Source organism: Nuphar pumila, chromosome 1 (assembly GCF_984573655.1).
Source record: "Nuphar pumila chromosome 1, dmNupPumi1.hap1.1, whole genome shotgun sequence".
Taxonomy (NCBI): Eukaryota; Viridiplantae; Streptophyta; class Magnoliopsida; order Nymphaeales; family Nymphaeaceae; genus Nuphar; species Nuphar pumila.
In genome coordinates, this window is record NC_143249.1 from 180,278,908 (window position 1) to 180,302,318 (window position 23,411).

The 23,411-nt window shown below is 38.9% G+C and overlaps 1 protein-coding gene and 2 pseudogenes across 2 annotated transcripts; 1 reads left to right on the forward strand and 2 right to left on the reverse strand.

Moving 5' to 3' along the window:
* Positions 1-2,118: 2,118 nt before the first annotated feature.
* LOC149851503 (Tetratricopeptide repeat (TPR)-like superfamily protein) lies at positions 2,119-7,745 on the reverse strand. Its single transcript, XM_090008578.1, has 4 exons — positions 7,651-7,745; positions 7,451-7,577; positions 2,592-5,072; positions 2,119-2,480 (listed from the first exon to the last, which is right to left on the reverse strand). Exons 1-3 carry the CDS (start codon positions 7,743-7,745, stop codon positions 2,682-2,684), a joined length of 2,613 nt encoding a protein of 870 aa, XP_089864704.1. The 3' UTR covers positions 2,119-2,480; positions 2,592-2,681.
* An 11,831-nt stretch (positions 7,746-19,576) lies between these two features.
* On the reverse strand, positions 19,577-20,703 carry LOC149851504 (secretory carrier-associated membrane protein 5 pseudogene; annotated as a pseudogene). The gene is made up of 3 exons (XR_016432335.1): positions 20,602-20,703; positions 19,821-19,925; positions 19,577-19,711 (listed from the first exon to the last, which is right to left on the reverse strand). The product of XR_016432335.1 is annotated as a secretory carrier-associated membrane protein 5 pseudogene (transcript).
* On the forward strand, positions 20,695-21,417 carry LOC149851505 (low affinity inorganic phosphate transporter 2-like; annotated as a pseudogene).
* Positions 21,418-23,411: the final 1,994 nt, after the last annotated feature.

Consider the following 23,411-nt stretch of genomic DNA (forward strand, 5'->3'; position numbering starts at 1 on the left):
TTTTGGGCAAAGTGGGTCATGTAATTTTGAGGGAAACAAAAGTCAAGCATCTTTTTTCAAAAAAGGAAAAAGTCATACTTTATACCATAGTTACCAGGACGTGATGCGTGAATCGAAAGCAGGGAAGCGAGTGTTAAAAAGTAGTATGAAGCGTGAAGTAGGGATTCATTTTGGAAGCGATTGTGGAAGCGTATGAGAAGCAAAAAAGGAAACGAGATAAAAATAAAGGGAAAATGAGTGGGAAGCATAGGGGAAGCGAGTGGGAAGCAAAAAAATAAACAATGAAAAATACAAAAAGCAATGGGGAAGCAAGTGTGAAGCAAAATGGTAACGAGATGGAAGCACAAGGGAAGCGTTAGAAAGCGAGTGGGAAGCGTGCTTCTCCCAAATGGGAAGTGAGTTTCCCCCACACAGGAGAAGTGTGGCGCTTCCCGCTTCGGAACTGCACTTCCCCTCTTAGGGAGGCACTTCGGGTAACTATGCTTTATACATTTCAATTTGAAAAGTAAAAATTACTTTTTTAACCTCAAAAAGTGGTCATGTATTTTCAAAAATACAATTTCTTTTAAGGGTATTTTAGTCATGTCATTTAGTCAAATGCGGCTCATGTTAAATACAACTAGTTTAATGTCAGATAAAAACATAATATATACACATAGACACCTATATCATTCAAGTTATTTTCTCAACGAGGGTCTCTCGAAGAGATTTTCAAAAGTTGGAAAATATCAGGAGTTTAAAAATATTGAAAATATATAAATAATAAGAAAAAAAAGATAAGAAAATAATAGTCAAGCATGAATTTTCTTGCAAAAATATAAAGAAATAAGTTTTAGAAGGTTTTAAAATATAAAAGAAAAAAAACAGAAAATGTATGCTTAAAATATTAACAAATGAGTTTCTCTAAAAAATATCATGATATTATCGCAATAATATCACTTTGAAAATATCGCAATAAATTGCTGATAATATCGGCTGACTTGATGTTGCCGATATTATCGCGATATTCTCAACACTAATATGCTAAAATTGCTAGGGTTTTAATAAACCAACTTTGGGTCCAGAGATTGGGCAAGTGATTCAATGATAGAATGAAAATTTTAATTATCTAGCTGATAAGTCAATCAACTTTTAATTCCTATAACATGAATAAATCCTACTCATGACTGACTTGCACTATCAAAAATTGATAGTCTAAGCACAAGAATAGATACATAACCAAAATTGAGAGCAACAAGAAAATGGGAAATAAAAAAGAAAAGGAATAGATCCAAAAACTTGGTCCAACAAGCAATTTTCTATCACCTCTCTATAAAATCAAGTGCAATTTTCATACTGAATCAAATTAAAAGTTATTCAGTGACCTCAAATGAGCTTGGAATCCAGAAAAGCGCATTATACACACTATTATTGCTTCAAACAAAAAAACATCATACAGGAAAAACAACTTTCTTAAAAGGAAACCACACAGTTCATAAATCAAGATACATTGTATTATTTGTATTAGTCTTTCCATCTCCTATTTATGTATTCATTAAGATAAAATGAAGCATATGTTGTCTTGCAACATACAATTAACACTTGGCCCACAAACATGGAATCTAAATTAAAGGGAAATATTTTTCCCAAAGCAAAATCAGAATAAGAAAACATGGGGATAGAATAGGAAGGATTAGACAGAACTTTTCTACTGAGAGCTTATATTAACTATTTCTTTATAAAAATATAATATTCCTTTTATCTCATATTAGAGCTCAAGTTGTGTCGGTCATAATATCCTGCAGAAGTATAGGAAATCAGAAAATTGCTTCTGGAGGCAACCATCTGAAAAGGACACTATTTAAATCCTGCTTCCATGGAATAGATCAGATTATTTGTATCAGTACTTTTCTCATGTTTCACATATCTATGTGCTATGCAACTGAATTGTTTCAGGAACATATAAACATCAATCATCTTCTTGTTTCATACTAAAATACTAAAAAACCTTTTAGTGAACTAATTTTATGGGAGCAGATTGTTTTCAAAAGACAATTCTAGATAAGAAATGCACTAGAGTCCCACATGCCACCTCTAAGGCAAACATATCCCCAGGGTATCGGAGTATCAGATGGACATGCAACATCAAGCGGTAAAATTTTAAAGAATAACACTAAACCACAAGAAATATATACCATGTTAGGGTTGAAAATTAAACACTACCAAGATGTTAATATGCTGATCAGGTACTGCAGTTGGATATGCCGTAAACGGAAATGGAACTATGGAGTAGGTGCACCACCATAAATTTGGAGATCGCCGGTCTATTCTGAATGAAAACAATTTGTATGCAGCTTACGCACCCGACTGACTGTTATAGAACTTGGGCTGCAAACTTTATGCCAAGAGTGCTGCTGCAGTACCAAAGGATGTGATTCAGAAGAAAATGCTGTCTAAATGTGCCTTGGAAACAGATCCTTATGAGCTTCTACAGCATATTCCTGTACAAAGAAAAAATCAATCTAGTAACAGAAAGAAACAAATTGAAAATTTAAAAAAGAAATACCTACGGAAAAAAATAAGAATTGATTGAGAGAAAATTTATTGCTTACCTGAAAGTTTATCATCCAAAAATTTCCTGATTCAGCTTGCTGTTGGGTGGCTGTAAGTGATCCAGAAATAGAAAATGCATTTGCCAAGCATCACCAATAATCACCACATGAGCAAATTCCGTTGTTGAAATGGTGGAAGCGATTCATATCCCTTACAATAATTTCACGATCAACAACCCTAGAGATCAATTTGATTGCAGTATGGCAATCGGAACATACACGTAGATTCTTGATGATGCGAATAGGGCTTACAGTAGGCAAGCTAATAAGTCCCAATGCAATTGCAAGTCTTTCACTATGGACCCAAAGCAATCGTTCCTTTTGGTCTTCCTTCACATCACGCAAAACAACATTTCTGTCAGGGACATAGCCAATTCTATGCAATTCCTTTTTCAACCATTCTAGAATTATATTGATTTCCTTCATCAGAGAATGAGATGAATCTCCTGCAGCAAAAGAGTGTACTTTACCCTGAATCTCTATCCAACTAAGGCCAGGTTCTTTTTTCAGCCCTTTTTCTCTCATGGACTTCCTAATGCCAGCTGCATCTTTCTGTCTCCCAGCAGCAGCATACATATTTGACAGTAGCACATAGGTGGAGTGATCTTGTGGTTCCAATTCAAGAACATGATGTGCAGATACCTTTCCAAACTCTATCTCATTATAAATTATGCAAGCACCAAGCATAGCTCGCCAGACCATGACATCAGGTTTTACGGGCATCTCCTCGATAAACTTCATGGCTTCACTAAGATGACCAGAGCGTCCCAAAAGTGTGACCATACAAGTGTGGTGCTCCATCCCCGGTATTATTCCATGCTCTTTAGCCATGGACCTAAAATAGGAAAGCCCTTGTTTTACAAGACCCATATTGCTGCAGGCAGAGAGGACAGCAACAAATGTTACACCATTGGGTTTCAAGTCAGAATTCAACATTGCTTCAAAAAGCTTCAAAGCATCTTGTCCTAAACCATGTAATGAGTATCCTGTTATCAAAGCATTCCATGAGATTAGGTCATGTTCACTCATGATATGAAACACCTTATGTGCATCCTTTATGCTGCCACATTTGGCATACATGTCAATCAATGCATTGCCAACCACCACATCACAGTCATAAACAGTCTTGACAGCTAAAGAGTGAATTTGAGTCCCATGTTCCATAGCTGCCAAACTTGCACAAGCACGAAGAACACTAGAAAGAGTAACTTCAGTCATTTGCACATGAAAGCCAAGCATCTGGCTAAAGAGCTTCAAGGCCTCTTCCCCATGGCCTAACTGCACGTATCCAACAATGATTGTGTTCCACGAAACATCATTTCTAAGGTGCAGATTACCAAATATCCGAAGTGCATCCTCCATTTCACCACACTTTACATAGACATCCATAAGAGCATTAGAAGCAAACACACTAGAATCATACCCCGCTTTCTGGATGTGGCAATGCACTTGCTTGCCCAATCCTAAAGCTGTCATATTTGAACAAGCTTGAAGAACACTGGAATAAGTGAATTGGTTGGCAGAAACCAAAGCTTTCTGCATGCGACAGAAGAGCATCAATGCCTCTTCACTCTGATTAAGCTGAGCATAGCGGGCTATCATGTAGCTCCATACAACTACACTACTGTGTGGTAACACTTCAAAAACCAACCTAGCATCCTCCAACTCTCCACACACAGCATACATATCAAGAAGAGCACTGCCGACAAAAAAATCCAACTCGAAATTTGTTTTAATAACATAACCATGAATGGTCCTACCTAATTCTACTCCCTCTAAGCAAGCACATGCCTTAATTAAACCAGAAAAAGTAAAATGGTTTGGCTTCAAGCCCACACTCCTCATTTGATAAAATAGTCCAAGCGCCCGCTCTCCACAGCCATTCTGAGCATAGGCATCAATCATCCCTGTCCATGAAACCAAGTCCTTCTCGAGGATCCCATCAAACACTTTCCTAGCTTCCTGCACGAATCTGCATTCAGAGTAAAGCTCAATCAGAGTGCTCCCCACAAAAGCATGATCCTCAAAACCAAGCCTAACAACGAGTCCATGGATGCAGCAACCAGCCTCAACAATCTCCAAACTCACCAAGACCTTTAGAACTGTTGTGAAAGCAAATGCGTTAAGTTCATGCCCCTCTCTAAAAAGCCTCAAAAAGAGCAACCACGCCAGCACGAAGTCACCACCCTGAGCATGCCCCTGAATCAAGGCAACCCATGAGACGGTATTTCTCTCAGGCATTTCATCAAACGCTTGGCGGGCATCCTCTAAACTCTCGCATTTCGCATACATGCTGACAATGGTGTTCCACGCGAACAAGTCCACGCATCCCCCACTCTTCAAAACATGCCCATGAATCGCCTTACCTCCTATCAGACAATTCGCAGAGATGCAATCCTGCAGGTGCCAGGTATACGCAAAAGAATCCAAGACATTCGAGTCAACCACCTCGCCGGAAACTCGCCAAATTGCCGCCTCCGACTGAACCGCAAGAGTGGTCATTCCACAAAGTCTCCTGCAATCGGAAGCACGCACCCATCTCCAGTTTATCATACGGATTAGATTCATCATGATTCACGACTAAGACCGAGGGTCAACGGGCAATACGGATCGAGTCTCCAAGACAGCCGCTGCTTCCTCGGAGAGTTCCTCCTCCCAGAGTGAAACGGCGATCATGGAGTAGGAATTCGTAGAAAACGGAGTCATTTGGTTCCAACGAGAAACCGAAAGATGGATCGATGAGAATTTTGCGTTTGCAGATACAAAGACTCAAACGAGAAGGAATTTGAGCTGTGAAATTCGAGAGAGAGAGAGAGAGAGATTTGAATATGCCGCCAACCACGAGCCACCACGAGAAGAACCGGATTCCACTTCCACATGAAGCGAGACTCAACTTGGACAATGAGTCGGTCTTGACCGTGAGAACAACTTCAGGTCTCTATCTGATAGGAGTGGGCATCGGGCCAGGCCCACGCCCGGGCCCGTTTAGAGCTGGGCCCGCTTGGCTTTAAGTGTGGCGTGGCACGAAAGATGGCTCGGCCCGTTTACTAACACGCTGGGTTTTGACCCGGTTCTTAACAAGCTTGGGTTTGAAGAGCAGCCCATGACTTGGTCCATTGGCTAACGGGCCAAATGTGAAGTAGGTCGGATCCAGCCTGGCCTAAGCCAATTTCATTTCTAAGCAGTAATAATTAATAAGTTCTCAACTTCTCGTGTATCCAACTAATTATCTTTTTAGTTTTCATAAAATTAATGCAACTAATTAGTAAATAATAATAGTTTCTAAGTTATTATGCAATAGTTAATTTTTAAAAATATTTTATTATTAAAAAAATAATAAATAACTCAATCCCATCAAACTGGCCCACATATATAATGGGCCGGGTTTTGGCCCAGTACCTAATGAGCTCGGTATTCAAATGCATTTTCAAAAAACTTGCGTCTATCTTATAAAATATCAACACGCTCATGTAAGGGTGGCAAAACCTGACACGACCCGCCAACCCGCCTCTTAGGCGGGTTCGGGTTGGGCTTAAGCCAACCCGTTTAATAAACGGGTCGACCCGCGTAGCCCGTTTATTAAACAGGTCGGGTTCGGGTTAGGGGTATGCCAACCCGACTGACCCGTTTAATAAACGGGTTAGGTGGGTGGGTCAACCCGTCAACCCGCCAACCCGTCGACCCGACAACCCGTCAACCCGACCCACCAACCTGACCCCCCAACCTGAGAACCCGTTTACCCGACCCAACCCATTTATTAAATGGGTTGGCGGGTCGTGTCGAGTTACCCGTTTATTAAACGGGTCAGGTTCGTGTTTGCCACAGCCGACCCGTTTAATAAACGGGTCGGGTTCGAGTTGAGGTATGCTGACCCGCCAACCCGTCGGGTCGACCCGCCAACCCGACACGTTTGCCACCCCTACGCTCATGGGATCAACAAGTACGGTGAGGTTGGCTGATTGTGTCCTCAACCCAAAGTTTTACCTCACAGGGAGGTGGGCCCATTAAGTCACACTCAGTGAGGGTTTTGTTGGCATACATGGGAGCCATGTCTCACGTATGCTATGTGCCGAGCTTAGACTGACTCTGCTCGAGCCAAAAAAAATTTATTTAAAAAAATTAAACTGCACTTTAAACAATGGGTTCCTTCCGTGGGTATTTTTGGGTCTTATGCAGGAAACACATAACTCTTATGGTGAATCTAAGTATTGAATCCAAAGTTAAATTCAGATATTGGATCTAGAATATGAATCTAAGTATAATGATCCAGAGTAAGAATAGTAGGTCATTACACTACAAGAAAAATGTGGATTAGTGACGGATGCTATCTATCGTTAATTCATTTCTAATCCGTCGCTAAACAGTTTAGCGACGGATTAACGATAGATAACGTCTGTCGCATAATCTTGATCGCTAATTAGCGATAGAACTTATATGTTGCTACTTCCATCGCTAAGTTGCGACAGATTAGTGACGAACATGATATGTCGTGAGTACGTCGCTATTTTAAATTAGCGACGGATAATATCCATCGCGAGTTCGTCGTCATTTTAAATTAGCGATGAATATTATTCATCGCTAATTCGTCGCTAAATTTTTAAAAAAAAAATTACTCTCTGCCGGGCAGTATTCCGGCATCAATAGGCTAGACTTGTACTGCACCACACATGTGTTGCACCCGAGCGGCCCAGCCCGCCATTGCGGGATCTTTTGCACAAAACTGGCATGCTCTCGGGTGCGCTCTCCAGCGCTCTCCTGACCTGGTTTCCTGATTTTTCATCTCGGCCCGCTATTGTGGGGTCTTCTGCACAACGCAGGAGAGTGCACCTCCGAACCGGTGCACTCTCATGCGCGCTCACCAACGCCCTCTCGACCTCCGGCCCGGCTTGCCACTGCAGGGTGTTCTGCACAATGCAGTGGTTGCACCTCTGAACCGGCGCGCTCTCTGGCGCCCTCCCGACCTGGTTCCCTCGCTTGTCCGTTGACCTGAAACCATAACCCTCAACAGAATCGTTAGGTCATGAACGGAAAGTCATGCTCGGAAAAGAAAATGACTTACCGAACCGGAGAGGTCGGGCCAACCTGGTCCTCCAGCGTCGGCGGGCGACTCCGACTCCTCTTCTTCCTCGCGTTCCTCCACCATGATGTCGTCATCGTTCGAGAAGTCGTCAGTTTAAATTTCGAACAGGGAGAGCGGAAAAATTTTGCGCTTTAGATAAGACGGTTTAAATCGAAAATTAGTGATGGAATTAGCGAGAAAATAATTCTCTCGCTAATTAGCATTTTTCTTGTAGTGTTTGGCGACGAAAAAATTCCGTCATTAATCTGTCGCTCATTAGCGACGGAATTACGAGGAAGATATTTTCGTCGCTAATTTTGCAAATATTTTAAATGTTAGCGACGAATACTTTTCTCTTGCTAATCCATCGCACATTTGCGACGAAAAAAATTCATCGTAAATGTTCATCGTTAATCCACATTTTTCTTATAGTGGTAATACAATAGTAGTTGGCCCACAACTCATTAGATTCTAAAAATCTAATACCATTATGGTTGGTAGCCGGCTATCCAGAGAAGGATAAATATATCAAGCCCTTATCTATGCAAAAATGAGCTAGATAATTGAATAGAAGAAATCCCTCTTAAAGCAGACCGTCAACCAAAATCTCAATTTCTTTCTCTTCTGTGGACATGAAGCTTATATCACCAAGGTCACAGGAACCCAACAGCCTCAATCATTGTGCATCTTCATCATAAAGTGTGCTTTTGTTAGTAGTGAGAAGATAACACAACATTTTTTTCATTAGTGTCGTAGCTTGATTGCCACCCTTGTCCGTTCTTGGTTTGAATGCATATACATTTCCCGACAATCCCTCAGTCAGCAACACCTCAGAGTATCTCCATTTACATTGTAGTGGTTTGATTACTTTGCTTTTACATATCAGTAGTTTGAATCTTTGTTGTTTTAGATTAATGACAAAAGCTTCCTAAAAAACAAAAAAAAAGTGGAAATCAGTTTCTTTATTTGCATTCTAAATTGTGTTTTATTTTTTGGATATCAGTGCTTTGTGGGTTTGAATTTACAGAGTAATAGTTCAAACATTCTGATATTACAGATAGTGGTTTTAAATTTTTGGTATTACAAGATAGCCACCAAATTTTTTCTGCAATTGAATATAACCGATCAGAATTCTCTGGATTTGCAGAAAAGCTATCGGAATTTATATATTTGCATGAAAAGAATTTAAAACCATTTGAAATGATTCAAAAGTAGTTAGAATCGTTGGGACTTTCATTATTATACTTGTATGTTCTGTTATTTCCTTGATTTATGCAGTTGACCATCACTTTTAGATACCAACACTACTTATATATTTTATCTTTGTTGATATTTTTCACACAGTGATTTAATTTCAATATGGTGGGAGTGAAGGTTGTAGCAACTAAACTAGCCAAAACCACAAAACTAGATGGGACAAATTTTAACACGTGGAGGTGTAAGATTGGTTACATTTTAATAGATGAAAGGATATCATATGTTCTTGAAAACAATCCTCCAATTACAAATAATAAGTTTATTGGATACTATTCATCCGCTAGAAACGCAATGTGTTCAAGAAATATGACTTGATTAGGGTCTTTGAAGACTATAAGACTACAAGAGAAATGATAATTGCTATAAAAGAAAAATAGGATATTACCTTATATACTGATATCCAGTTACTCTTTTAACAGTATAATTCTTTCAAAATGAAAGGAGACGATGTGGGTGAACATGTTAACAAGATTTTGTCATGGCTAAAGATTTAGTTGTTATTGAAAACAACATTCCAGATAGGATACAGATTTTCACTATATTGAATTGTCTTCCACCCTATTGGAAAATAGTGGCAACTACACTTCGGCGGAGTCTCGTCCCAATTTGCTTGTTGGACCTACACTTAATGAAGAGATACTAAAACATACCTTTCACGTTGTTGCGGAAGAGGAAAAACAGCGAATGGATGATGCTCGCTTTTGCTCAACGGATGTGTGCTCTCACTTGGAGAGAATGATGATTCCACGAGTCCAAATGCTAATCACGTTGATTCACCACAAAACGCACTATCCTCTTCTTCTTACTGTTTCTTTTCTCTGTGCACAAATCTCTTTATTGAGATTTCTCTCTCTCAAAGACACAATGCACTGTAACCCACTGTGTACCAGCGTACACAGTGCTTTCTCTTTCCCTTAAGCACACTCCCAAAAAGAAAAAAACAGCCTTTTTTGTCTTCCTGTATATTTTCTTTCTTCTCTGTTTTCGCCCAAATGAGAGAGCTTCAGTAAATGGGGAGTGGGTGGTTTCCAAAACCGTCCGTCCCCTCCTCAAATGGTGGGCCGGGTCCGGATCTCGCCCATCATGGGCGGACCCGGTACCCAACCCAACACTTAAAGTTAGCATTGGAACAAGAAAGCATGAGAGAATCCAAGACTGAACTTCTAATGGCCCATGATTAAGGAGAACTTAGTGGCAAACCTTTCAACAAATACAAGGGCAAAATTCAAAAATTCTCTCATAAGAATAAGTTCCAAAATAACAAAAGCAACAAACCTAAGCGTATAGCTCAGCCAAACAAAGCTCACGGACCTCAATAACCACATGTTGTGAAGGCAATTGTTTTAAATGTAGCAAGCCAGAATATTTTAAGGCCAACTGTTTGGATCAGCGTGATCAATCTAATCATGAAAATGCATCCCAAAAGAAAATATCTTATGCGGTCATAGAATGCTTCATCGTTGATGGAGATGTTGAAGGATGGTGGATTGACTATAGATCAACACATCTACAAATCCAAGGATGGAATAATTGATATGAAAGACTGCAACACAGAGGACCACAAAATTTACATGGGTAATAATACTTATTGCAATATACTAGGTATTGAAACTTACAAACTCTACATTATTGATTTTGATGTCATACTATTTGATGTATTTTTGTGCCATCTATGAGGAGCAATGTTTTTTGGTAAAAAAAGGTTATGATGTGTTGAGTAACCATTGGAAAGCATGGGTGTGTCTTGTTTAATGGTACCTTTGTACCTGAGCATGTACTATTTATGGTTGATCTCAATAATAATGTGTTTGCATCTTCTTATGACAAACATGCATGTTAGATTCATATAAATTGCATCTTATATTGTGACATATTAAAAAAATTAAAAATAACGAGATTCATTACCTTTATAGATGATGTCTTTAAAGTTAGATATGTCTATTTTATATCTAGGAAATCAAAAGTTTTAGATAAATTTATTGAATACAAAAAAAAGTTGCATACCTCTCGGGTAAAAACATTAAAATATTAAGAACCGATAGAGAAGGTGAATATAACTCAGATAAATTTAAAGTTTTTTGTGTACATTATAAAATAAAAAAATAGACTACAATGTCTTACACTCCTCAGCAAAATGGTGTTGCAGAAAGATGCAACATGACAGTCTTTGATATGACAAGATCTTTGATGACTCATGCTTTCCTTCAAAAATCTTTTGGGCTAAAGAACTAAGTACAACTATGTACATTCTCAACAGAGTTCCAACCAAAGCTTTAGAAGTAACCACATATATCTCAAGGTATTGGTTGTATAGCTTATGTGCATGTATATGGTCATTTGAGAAGTTAGATGACAAGAACATTAAGTGCAACTTTATAGGTTATTCAAAAAAATCAAAAGGCTACAGATTTAACATAAAGACAATTGTTAAATAGAAAGTGGAGACATTGTCTTCATAAAGTACCTTAGAGAATTAGAAACTCCATCGAACATAGAAGATCCTATTATAATGATCCTGAACCATATAATTAGTTTACTAAGCCATCAAATGCATCAGAATCTAATGAACCAGAAGTCATGATTGAGAAACCTACACATCCTATGTTGGATGGTCAAAAAAGGTCGAGAGCTCATCCGACTTACTTGGATGACTACGATGTTTATCTTGCTGAGGAAATAGATAAATGATTATCCACTACTGTGTTAGATGATCTTCTGAGTGATTCTAAATAAATGAACTCCTTTGAATCAAAAGAATGGTTAGAATCCATGAATAATGAGATAAAATCTATTGAAAATAACAATGTCCAAGAATTGACAGATTTACCAACATATACAAAGGCAATAGGATGTAAATACATCATTAAAAAGAAATTCAAAGCAGATGAATCTATTGACAAATTTAAGGTTGGGTTGGTAGACAAGAGATTCTCTCGGATAGAGGGAGTCTATTATTCATATACATACTCTCATTGCAATATTTGCTTCAAAAAGAAATTTACTTGCATTTGTGTCATATTTTAATCTACAATTCATAAAGATGGATGTAAAGACTACATTTTTGCATGGAGAATTAAAAGAAATCATATGCAAACCAAGGTTTTAAAACCCGTGACTCGAAACTCGACTCGTTCTTTATTGACTCATGACTCGGCAGGTAAACTCGGTGACTCGGACCGGGTTTTGTTAACTTTTGATTTTAAAAGAAAAACAATATATAATTTGTCTGAAACTATGTTTTTGAGTAAACATAGTCTCTAAACGTCTGTAAGAATATAAAAACAACTGCAAAGAGTTATAGAGGTTTGCTTGAATAATTGAATTTGATATCTATACAAGCACTTTGACTAATTCATGACTTGAATTAGAGGATTTGGTCACCATGAGTTCAGTCTGCTACTACCTACGGTTCCTAAAATGGCCAATCATATATATTAGCTTGTTTTAAAAGTTTTAATTCCCTCTCTAACAAATTCATAAATGTAAAACAGGGATATATGTGCATATTGAAAGTTTACAGAATGCCCAATATCAACATAAATAAGCAATTTTCTCATGTATAAAACTATGCAGGAAATATATTAATGGCACAACTATAAAAAGACTACTAATATTTGAATATGTACAATGCTTGTTCACATAACAAATGGATGATGAAACCTAAATGTGACTTCCCATAGGCACAGTTGACCCGCCATATATAGTGAGAATCATTTCTTTAAAATATTTTGCTAGAATAAGTTGATAACACAGGGTGAACAGTAGTTCGAACAACATGGCGATTTTATTCTATGGATTTAAATGCTTTTTTATCATTAAATGATTTTTATTTTCTTTTTTATACAAAATCTGGGGGTAACCCTTGTTAAAATATATGTACTTATATATTTCGAAACTGTAATTTGAAACTCAAAAAACAAATTTCAAACATCTCAAAACTCGTCCGAGTCAAGCCGAGTCAAGCCCGAGTTTTGGCAAACCGAGTTTGCCTTGCCAGGTTGACTCGCTGGAGGGGCGAGCCGAGCCGAGTCAGCCGAGTCAACGAGTTGACTCGGTGAGTTTTAAAACACTGATGCAAACATCTAACTTAAAGAATTTATAATTCAGGAAAAAGAAAATAAGGTATACAAGTTGAAGAAATCCTTGTATGGTCTTAAGCAGTCCTCGCGGTTGTAGTACCTAACTTTTCACAATACAATAATTCAATTTGGATACAGGGTGTACAACTATAACCACTTTATATACATTTTGAACTATAGGAGTAAGTTTGCCATCTTATCCATGTATTATGTATAAGACATGAAAATGATGTCAATATGATTAATAAAACCAAATCTTGGTTAAGTACTTTTGAAATGAAAGATATAGGCAATGCATGCATCTTATATATTCTCGGTATCCAAATGATTAGAGATAGAACAACTAAAATGTTGTGTCAAGTCAAGAAAAATATAGAGTGAAAATTTGTAAAGCAGAAAAAAAAACCATTGTTAAGGGTACCAAAATAAGCAAGTGTGATTGTCTAAGAGATGGACAAGATAGATTAAATGTGTTATATGCTCAGGTTGTGAGAAGCCTGATGTATGCAATGATGGTAAATAGATCATATATTTGTTTTGTTGTAGGTTTACTTGGTAGATTTCAGAGTAAACCCGGTTAGTCTCATTGGCAAGTTGTTAAAAGAATATAATGATAAATTAAGGGGACCAAAGATTTGAAATTATGTTACCAAGCAGATAAGCTTGAAATTATAGGATGTTGACTTTGCTGAGAGCAAAGATGAAATATATTCCTCTTTGGATGAGGTTATTTCTTAGATGAGTAAGAAGCAAGATTGTATTGCCCAATACACACAAGAGGCTTAATATGTTGCTTGTGGTGTAGTAACAATGAATGTTGTCTAGATCAGCTGCTTCATAACAGTCTTTGAAGCAGAAAGTAGCCGACGAGCCACCTCATATTTATTGTGACAATAAAGTCAATAGTTTTAATTGACAATGCAACATCCACAGAGAAATAAAATATCATTATATCCAAGATATGGTAAGGAAGGGCGAGTTGCCTATGAGCTTGCATCTCATGATATGTTACCTGATTATTTGACAAAAGGTGTTACTAAAGACACATTTACTCAGCATATTAGCCTAATGGGATGTAGGCGAATATGATGGATGTCATGAATGTGTAGATAACCTCATGACATGGATGTTGAAAAGTATATGCTGTCATGATTAAGCGACACTAAGATGGGCACAGTGTCAGAACAATCACCATGATCATTTTGTAAAATTGCAAACAGTAAGAGATCCATAAATCATCATGGTGTAAGCATTCGGCCCTCATGGCCAAGTGGGAGATGTTGAAATGCGTGTGATCCATGGCACACGTATGCTATGTGACTAAGAGGAGAACTCACACATGTAAGTCTTACATCTCATTCTTATGTCTATTGCATGCAACCGTTTTGAACTTACCATATTCTTGAAATTACTACACTCGTTTCAAAAGTTGCACGTTTTGCATGTTTTTGAAAATCCATTCATTTCATATTCCTCTTATTGAGTGAAAAGATCAGGTGCAATATGATTACACAAATATTTGTGCATTAAGCACCTGCTCACCCTCCATCTCGAGGACAGGCCTGTCAGTTGTGGGACCCAAGGCTTGATTGAGGGCAATTAGGTGCTTAATGCACAAATTTTGTGCCATGTGATTGCACCCGATCCAGACTCCTTATTGAAGACTGGTCTATAAAAAGTTGGGAAAGTGCTGAGAACCACCAAATCGAGCAACAAAATCTTGTCCAAAAGACTTGCCCTAGCGTATTCAAATTAAGTCTAAACGACGTCTGTAGATAGCCCACACAATTGCTCTGTTCATTCTATCCTTGTGTTTCAATTTCCATCAGGTTTTCCTTAGTTATAACAAAATAAATAAATAAAGAACAAGGCAATTGTATAAGAAACATCAAAACAAAAGTATAAAGTCTTCCATAACCTATATGTATGTTTAGCAAAAAATTACATTGCCCCCCATCAAGGAGGATTAACCAAGAGGCCCACCTTCTGAAATTGAGGAGGTGACCAAAGGCTTCTAGATGCATTGTTCCCATGCTTAATCGATCTTTAATTATGTAATGACGGGATCAAAACAATTCATGCACCAAACTCAAAAAAAAAATGTTATCTTTAAAATAAAAAAATTACAGATCCATCTATTAGAATGGTGTCAGCTAATCTAGAATTATGAACTCTCCTCAAATTTCTCTTTCATTTGTATTGAAAAATGCAGTCAAGATAGCTTTGTAGGTTCTTTGGCAAGGGCAGTGATGTAAATCGAGAGGGTTTGATTTACGATAAAATCTACACTAGGCTATTTTTACGCTCAAGAATCTAGAAAAAGAGGAAAATATGAAAATTTAAAAAAAAAACTAAAAAATTAATTAAATAACTAAAAACTTAACAAGAAAGAAACTGAGATTCTCATATCAATTCTGCTTAACCTCCTAGATCTTTTGTCTTTTTATAGATGAGAATTCTTAATTACAATCAAATTATTTAACATGTTCAGATATCTTCTCCAAAAGATAAAACTTATGGATCAGACATATTGATCTAATATTTAAGAACACGGATTCACAACAAAATCTAAAATCTAAAACGGATCCCTTATGGACCCAAGTCTTATGCTCTACTCCTGCATCAGGCAGCAGCATGAACAACACCGTCGGAAGTTTGGCCTGCACATAACATCTTGGTTTAGGCAAAGGGACACTAGGGAAAAGAAAAACAAAACTGAAAGAAAATAGTAAGTCTATGTTTGGGAGTGGTTGTTGGGAGTGGCCATGATAACAGTGAAATCGATGAATTTTGCAGCATCCTCATGAGGATGTTGAAATTCGGCCATTTATAACACCATCGCCATCTCCCCTCCCTAAACAGTGACTCCAATCGACGGAGATAGCCTAAAATACATCTAAAAAATGAGTAACTTACAGGCCAATAAAAACCTTGAAAGCATCATAAATTCCCCAGTGGGCACTAGTTAGTGTTCCAATCATCACAATACTTAATGGAAGACTACGAGTAAATAGACCCCATAGACCAAGCTTGTTCAAAGCTTGCAGCATGAACCAGAGGGCATTGTTCAATTAAAAATAAATAAATCAATAACCAGCAATCAAGACGTGTAGAATAAACAACTAAGCTAACAGTTGCTCCTTTAACATTGTTCAGGAAAGATACATGATTATCAGCAGGTTGTGAAACAACAACACAGAATACACCGGCAACATAACCACCAACAAAGCTAACACCCAGTTGCACGTTTTGCTACATTGGTCTTTAGGTATCGAAATTGTAAGGATGTGGCCATTAAGTCAATTGTTGGGAGGCCAATCCAACGGTTGCACCCTCTCCCAATGGCCTTAACAGTTTAGAGTCTAAGAGTTGTGACTCTTAGGTTGAAGGGATTTCTCCATTGGACATGTCCCATTTCAGTCTCCTTTCAGGATTACAAGAAGGGCCCTAGGGGCCAAAATTGAGATGCATGCAAGTGCATAGATTCATAAGCTTCTGGAAAACAAGAATCTAAGCATCTGTCCTTGGCGATTCTGTGTGTAACTGCTCATGTTCAACCCGGGTCCACTCTTCTGCAAGTGTCCTAGACCGAATAGGAATAGCATGCACATCTCCACAATGGTCTCGAAAGAAGCAAACTTCGTCATGGTATCTGCAATATAAGTAACCTCAAGTAAAAAGACATACCTAAATTTTACCCGAGAGGTGGAACCGTCAAGCAAATTCCATATTCTGGCTGCAGACTTCTCAGACCAGATTATTTCATGTCCAGCACTAATACAGTAACCATCTTGGATGTAAAGATGTCCAACTCTTCAATTAAATTAAAAAGGTTGTGCCCTTGTTATCACTAAACCACCACCATCTTGCTTTGCAACCAACACATTGGTTGTTTGTGATACTTGCATCAGATCAAATTCTCAGATTATATTTGGCCAAGTTTCTCAAGGTGATGCTCGATCTCAAAAGTTTCCACCAAAAATCAATTCAATAAACAATCTCTACCAATTAATCGAGTGGTAAAGAGGAAAACTGGGGAAAGAGAAACATCAACCACAATGAGTAGTCACAAAACACAACAAAATGTCACTCAAAAGAAAAAGATAAATTCAAATAGAAGTAACTATCTCAGATTCTCAGATAAAACAGTGATAGTAATATTAATAAGTACAAAACAATGCTTAATAAGATACAAAAGTACATAAAACTCATATTTCCTTATATACTACCAAATTTATTGCCACAAGAAAGAAAAGGGCACATTGCTAAGAGGAAAACACATATATTAAAATACTCCACAAGTCATAACCACCATATGCACTCTCAAAACAATGACACTACATTCAGATTCACTAAAACCAAAAAATTTGCCTAATGGATACAATAAAGCAATTGATTAAGAACTTTGTTAGAACCCGAACTCTATTGGAGGACAGTTCTACAGATTCCGGCGAGTTGAACATGAGGCATGGATCTAAAGAGAGGTGGGCACCATCACTACAAGAAAAACGATAATTAGTGACAGACGTTATCGGTCGCTAATCTGCCGCCAATTTCGTCGCTAACGTGTTTAGCGACGGATTAGCGATGAATTAGCAACGGATAGAATCTGTCGCATAATCTTACTCGCTAAATTGCAACGGAATTTATATGTCGTCAGTCCGTCGCTACTTAGTGATGGCTTATTTCCATCGCTAAGTAGCGACGACGTAGCGACGGAGTATATCCGGATAAATTTTGTCGCTAATGTTTGGTCGGCAAGTTTGCGACGGAATATAATCTGTCGCAAAACATCAAATATTTATCGCTGAATATTAGCGACGAATAATATCCGTCGCTAATCTGTCACAAAATTTTTTAAAAAAAAAGAGAACCCTGAGGCGTGCGCCTCATACGCCTTTCCCAAGGGCAGTGAAATTTCTCTTTATTATTGGTCTTGAGGAAACAAATCTCAACCACTTTCCCAGGGCCAGAGGTCTACTTTTCCACTTGCAAATGTGCCCGATAAATTAGTTACTATTACCAAGATTAAGCCCTTCTCTATCAAAGACATAATAGTTGATACAACAAAAGAAATAAGTCCAAGGATTGATACTTTCTGTAACCAGAATAGCTTCTTCAGACATCAGCATCAACTGGGTACACTAGACTCTCTATTTCCTATATGAGTTTCTATACAAACAATTTAGTAAGAACACTGAGTTTCAAGAATGGTGTGGTGTCAAGTACATTGAGAGTGCTCAACATGCACAAAACCTGTAGCATGTTCATATATAGTAATATACAACTGCCTAAAACCTAGTGTTTACCTGAAAAATCTTGCAACAGTGTAAATGAAAAGATGATTTTCCGTCATAAATCCCATGTTCATGTCATGAACAGTAAATCGTCATGACCACCTCACTAATGCAAAATGTGAAGCAGAGCTAACTGATATCAACAGCTCCATCAGGATGGCGCCTCTGGATGTTGAATCGTGAGGCGTGGTTCAAAAATACCTGTTATCAGATAACATCAAATCACTTAACAATAGACAGCCATGAAATGCAGCACAGGATAGGTCTCCAAGTCTGCGTACCAGGGCAAAGTTTTCTTCCCTTGTACAGAGCACTGGCTAATGGATTTCTTGCCCAATGGTTGACTGCCACAAGGCTTGTAGGTTGAAGCCCATAACCTTCCCATCCCTCGATAACAGAAGTTGTATAACCAAAAAAGAAAAATTAAGCATTGATGAGCAGACCAAAACATCAATAAGGCTCAGTCAGGTGGCTGGTAACTGACGCAAGAATTGAGGAATTGGTTGAAATTCAGTCAAACTACTCGGTCACTGATTGTTTGGGACAAAGGAATTCAGAAGGCATATAATGAATTGAGGATGCAGTTGAGGCATTTACACCTTTGTCTTTGCATCCAAAATTGGAATCCATAAATCCTACGCTGGAGGTAGCATTTACCAATTGAAGGAGTTGAGAGCCTCCAACTCAAGGCATTTGGAGTTTATCCAGAAATCAGATGGCTACTTAGAAAGAGGAACTAAACTTTGAAGTTTCCTTGTGTCGGATACCACACCATTGGGGCCTTTTTTAATCAAAACCTTTAAAAAAACAAGAAGTTAGACAAACGAAGAACCCATATTTATGACTTGTAACAAAACATAACTTATAATGGAGGTAAAATGTTAAACTCCCTTGCTGCTAATATAGCTCATAATGCTTGCTGTTTAGTATCACAATATACGACAAAGCATTGTGAGCATATCAACAGCATGAGGATGAAAGTAAAATACCATGTAATTTGATGCTTATTCAGTTTATGTTGTGAGGAGTGAAGATAGCAGACTAGGTTTACATTATTCAGTATGTTACATCAGTTGGATTCTCTTTGAATGTTGAGATTAGTTTCATCTAATTCAAATAGCAAGAAACCATCAATCAAATGAAAGCAACCACTCAAAATCTGTTATCTACTATCTACATCAAGAGAGTTGAAAATATGGTAGCAGGGAAAAATCAAAACACAATTGAATTACCTCGTAGCTTGCAATATCAAGTTGATCAGAGTTACCATAAGTGGTCACAACATGGCCCAGACTAACTCAAAATCAGTGAATGTGTCAACAAGGTCACATATACAATCTTCAAAATGAATAACATCAGACCCACCTGTTCTCGCTTCTTCAATTCCGCCTCTTTAGCTTGCAATTCCTTCTCTTTCCTTTTCAAATCCTAAATGTTTGACAACAAATCATATTCAGAAAGTCCAGTTGGACCTTATGCAACAAATTTCATATTTGGATGGATGCATATCAATGTTAACCTGAATACAGCAATATACCTTTGTTGTATCAAGAGGAATATCAACTGTCGCACTTCCGAAATCAGCAGGTTCAGGGGGAAGAGGTGAAAGTCTTCTCATGGTGGATGAAACACTTCCTGGATTCTGGTAAGTGTAGACAGTCCATGAGAATATTGTTATAAACTAAAAGCAAACAAACATCTCACAAAGAGAGAGAGAGAGAGGATGTCTTAATTCATAATATGAAAATAAGTAATAAACATCAAACTAATGTTAAATTAATCATAAAAAAAATCAGCGTACTACAAATAATGTTAAACATCAAAACTAATTAATAAATTAGGAAACCAGTAAAAACTGATAAATTACACAAATGTTTGAGAAAAGAAATGAACTCCATTCAATTCCATGTTTAGAATAGAACCAAGAAAGAATCATATATACTGGAAGTTTATCTCGTTCTTCTTGGTAAGTAGCAAAAGCGAAACAACTGAGAAGGAAAATCTCATGAAAAATATCATAGATTTCATTCAATTCCCTGTGTACAAGACAAGAATAATGAGTGGTTCTGATAGATTTCGCTACGAGAGATGCAAATCTAACATTTAACAAAAAAAATACGACTAAACAACAGAATTGGACGATTCCGCCATTCAAAACAACCAGAAGACTAGAATTCCGTTAGAACCACTCCACGATTCCTTATTTTCTTCCCGGAAACCAACTAGGACAACTAATTTAGACGAAAGAAAATGCAAAAACATGCGGGAAAAACGCAAAATTAGCAAGGATCTGAAGGAAGAAAAATGTGACGACTCACAGAGAAGGGGTTCACTTCCTCCTCTTCGAACGAGTTTCTGTCGTACCGTCCGGCCATGGCGACTCGTCGTCTTCTCCCTCTCGGCTATGGCGGATGAGATCTGAGGGAAAAAACTTCCGCTTTAAGGAGAAAAAAAACCCTCTGGTGGGAAGCTTGCAGGAGAAGCAACCCACTAAAAACCCTAGAAGGGGCTTCCTCTTCCCCCCCCTCTTTCCAATACAAAAGAGACACAAAAAGAGAATCGGCAGAGAGAGAGAGAACTACGTCTCCCAGGCAGACTACGTCTGGAGGATGATTCTGATGTTCGGCTCCTTGCCGGCCATGCTCACCTACTACTGGCGGATGCAGATGCCAGAGACGGCGAGGTTCACGGCGCTGGTGGCGAGGAACACGAAGCAGGCGGCCGCCGACATGTCGAAGGTGCTCAATGTCGAGCTCGAGAACGAGCAAGACAAGATCGATGCAGTCATAAACAGCCAGAGCTACGGCCTCTTCAACCAGCAGTTTGTGAAGCGTCACGCCCTCCACCTCCTCGGCACCACCTCCACCTGGTTCCTCCTTGACATCGCCTTCTACAACCAGAACCTCTTCTAGAAGGATATCTTCTCCGCCATCGGGTGGATCCCTAAGGCCGCCACCATGAACGCCATTGAGGAGGTCTTCCGCATCGCCCGTGCCCAGACACTCATCGCCCTCTGCTCCACCGTCCCCGGCTACTGGTTCATCGTCGCTCTCATCGACGTCATCGGCCGGTTCGCCATACAGCTAATGGGGTTCTTCTTCATGACCATCTTCATGTTCGCCATCGCCATATAACCACCCAGCTTGGTGCCGCCGCCGGCGGAGGGGTCATTGCCATCGCCAGAGATGACGCGGACGACGACGGAGTCGACCCGGGGGAGAGGGAGGCGAAGCGCAGCCACTCTGTAACTAGAGAGAGGGAGGGAGAATTTAGCGCCCTAATTTGGTGTAGTTTCAATCTAAAATTAGTGACGGCATTAGCGAGGGACTCATTCCATCGCAAAATTCACCGTTAATTAGTGACATATTTTGCGACAAAATATTTCTGTCACTTATTTGTCGCTAAGTTACGATAGACCTTGAGACGGAAAATTATTGTCGCCAATCTGTCGCTACTTAGCGATAGATTGGCGACGGAAATATGTCTGTCGTTAATTTCGCAAATATTTTGAAGGTTAGCGACATATATTTTTCTCTCGCTAGTCCATCATAAATTTGCGACAAAAAAAATCCATCACAAATTTTCGTCGCTAATCAGAGTTTTTTTTTAGTGCATGAGCAGGAGGGTCGTTCAACGTTGGAGGGAGAGAGAGAGAGTGAGAGTTGACTCTCCTAGTCAATTACATAAGAAAGCATGATGTAGATGGGGGGTCGACATCAACGGAGGAAGAAAAAATGTTTCCTTCGAGTTGATGATGAGCGAGGAAGAAATATGTTCTCTCATAAAAAAAATAAGAACCAAGAACGAAACTTAGTCTCTAAGCAAGATATATCTATTTATAAATTTATAAGAGGGCAAAAGGATAAAAATACATAGTTCTCACTCTACAAAAGATGTTAGGGGGCATCCCACCAGAGTTCCAGTCTGGGTAGAACTCCATGCTGGGCAGGTTTCTCTAGGAGTCCTAAGAGAAAGGGAAACTCCCTTTGCACTATGCCAACTGAGCGAGACTCCGGTTAGGCAGGTCCTCACTGGGGAGCGACTCGAGCTGGGTGGGTCCTGGCTGGGGCGGATCTGATTGGTTGAACCTACAGCAGAAAAGGATATGTAGCAATTAACCCCTCTCAAACATGTTTTGCCCTCAAGGTGGGAACTCTGAGCATTGTTGCATCCATTTATCCTCAACCTCCAGATATGTGCATTGGCTAGACTTTTTTGCTCCCCTTCAGATCAGGTGCGTGGCTCAACCTTGAGTATGGTCCACTTTTGTTTCTTTCAGTTCCACTTTAGTTCTAAGAGTCGCAAAGGAAAGACAAACTCCAAAGAATGCGGATCAATTGAACATTGATCCAGAGAAGTTGACGGTGAAAAGATGTAGCTTGTTGATTATCCAAATAAAGAGAGTGGTGAATGCATGACAACCTCAAATGGATTCACTTGTAATGTATGATCCAGAGTAACCCGAAATCATCTGCAATTCGTTCTTTCTTCATCATTTTGATAACACAAGAAACTCGCTCGTATCTCAGCCACTCACTAGAGACAATTATTCCATGTGGAACCGAGCAATGAGTATCACCTTAAGTGCCAAGAATAAATTAGGTTTCATCGATGGGATGATTATCAAACCTAGTTCACTGACATAAAATATTGTTGCCTGATAAAGGTGCAATAATATGGTCTCTTCATGGATGCTCAACTCCATGAACAACGACCTTGCGTCCAATAAGAAGGAGGTGGATCCAAATCCAAAACCGGTGGCAACTGATTCGGGGTCTGAGAACCAGTAAGGACCAGGTCAGAACTAGTTTGGGCCACCTCTTGGTCAGTGCTCCATGATTCGGTGCAGGTCTAATAGACGATCACAAGTGGGAGGGTTGTCGAGCATTGTCTTGTCCTCCTCTTCTTATGTCGTCCTTTGTTGAGAGGGAGAAGAATCTCCCACTGGGTCGGTCCTATCAAAGATGGATGTTGACTCCCCAGAGTCTCTTGGGTCAAATATGTAGACAGTGAGGAGCGACCGAAACTCTAGGTTTGCAGGGCTTAGTGCCTTATTGTCATGGAAACGAAGGTCATTCCTGAACCAGGTGATGGTCATCCTTTGATCGTAGTCACCATTGGAGGAGTT

Bases quoted from the DNA above. Each gene is read 5' to 3' on its own strand.
- LOC149851503 (XM_090008578.1), bottom strand. From the start codon at position 7,745: ATGACGACATCATGGTGGAGGAACGCGAGGAAGAAGAGGAGTCGGAGT. The intron at 7,578-7,650 runs GTAAGTCATTTT...TTATGGTTTCAG, and splicing joins GGCCCGACCTCTCCGGTTCG to GTCAACGGACAAGCGAGGGA. The intron at 5,073-7,450 runs GTGAGCGCGCAT...CTTGCGGTTCAG, and splicing joins CGGAGGTCGAGAGGGCGTTG to TCGGAGGCGGCAATTTGGCG.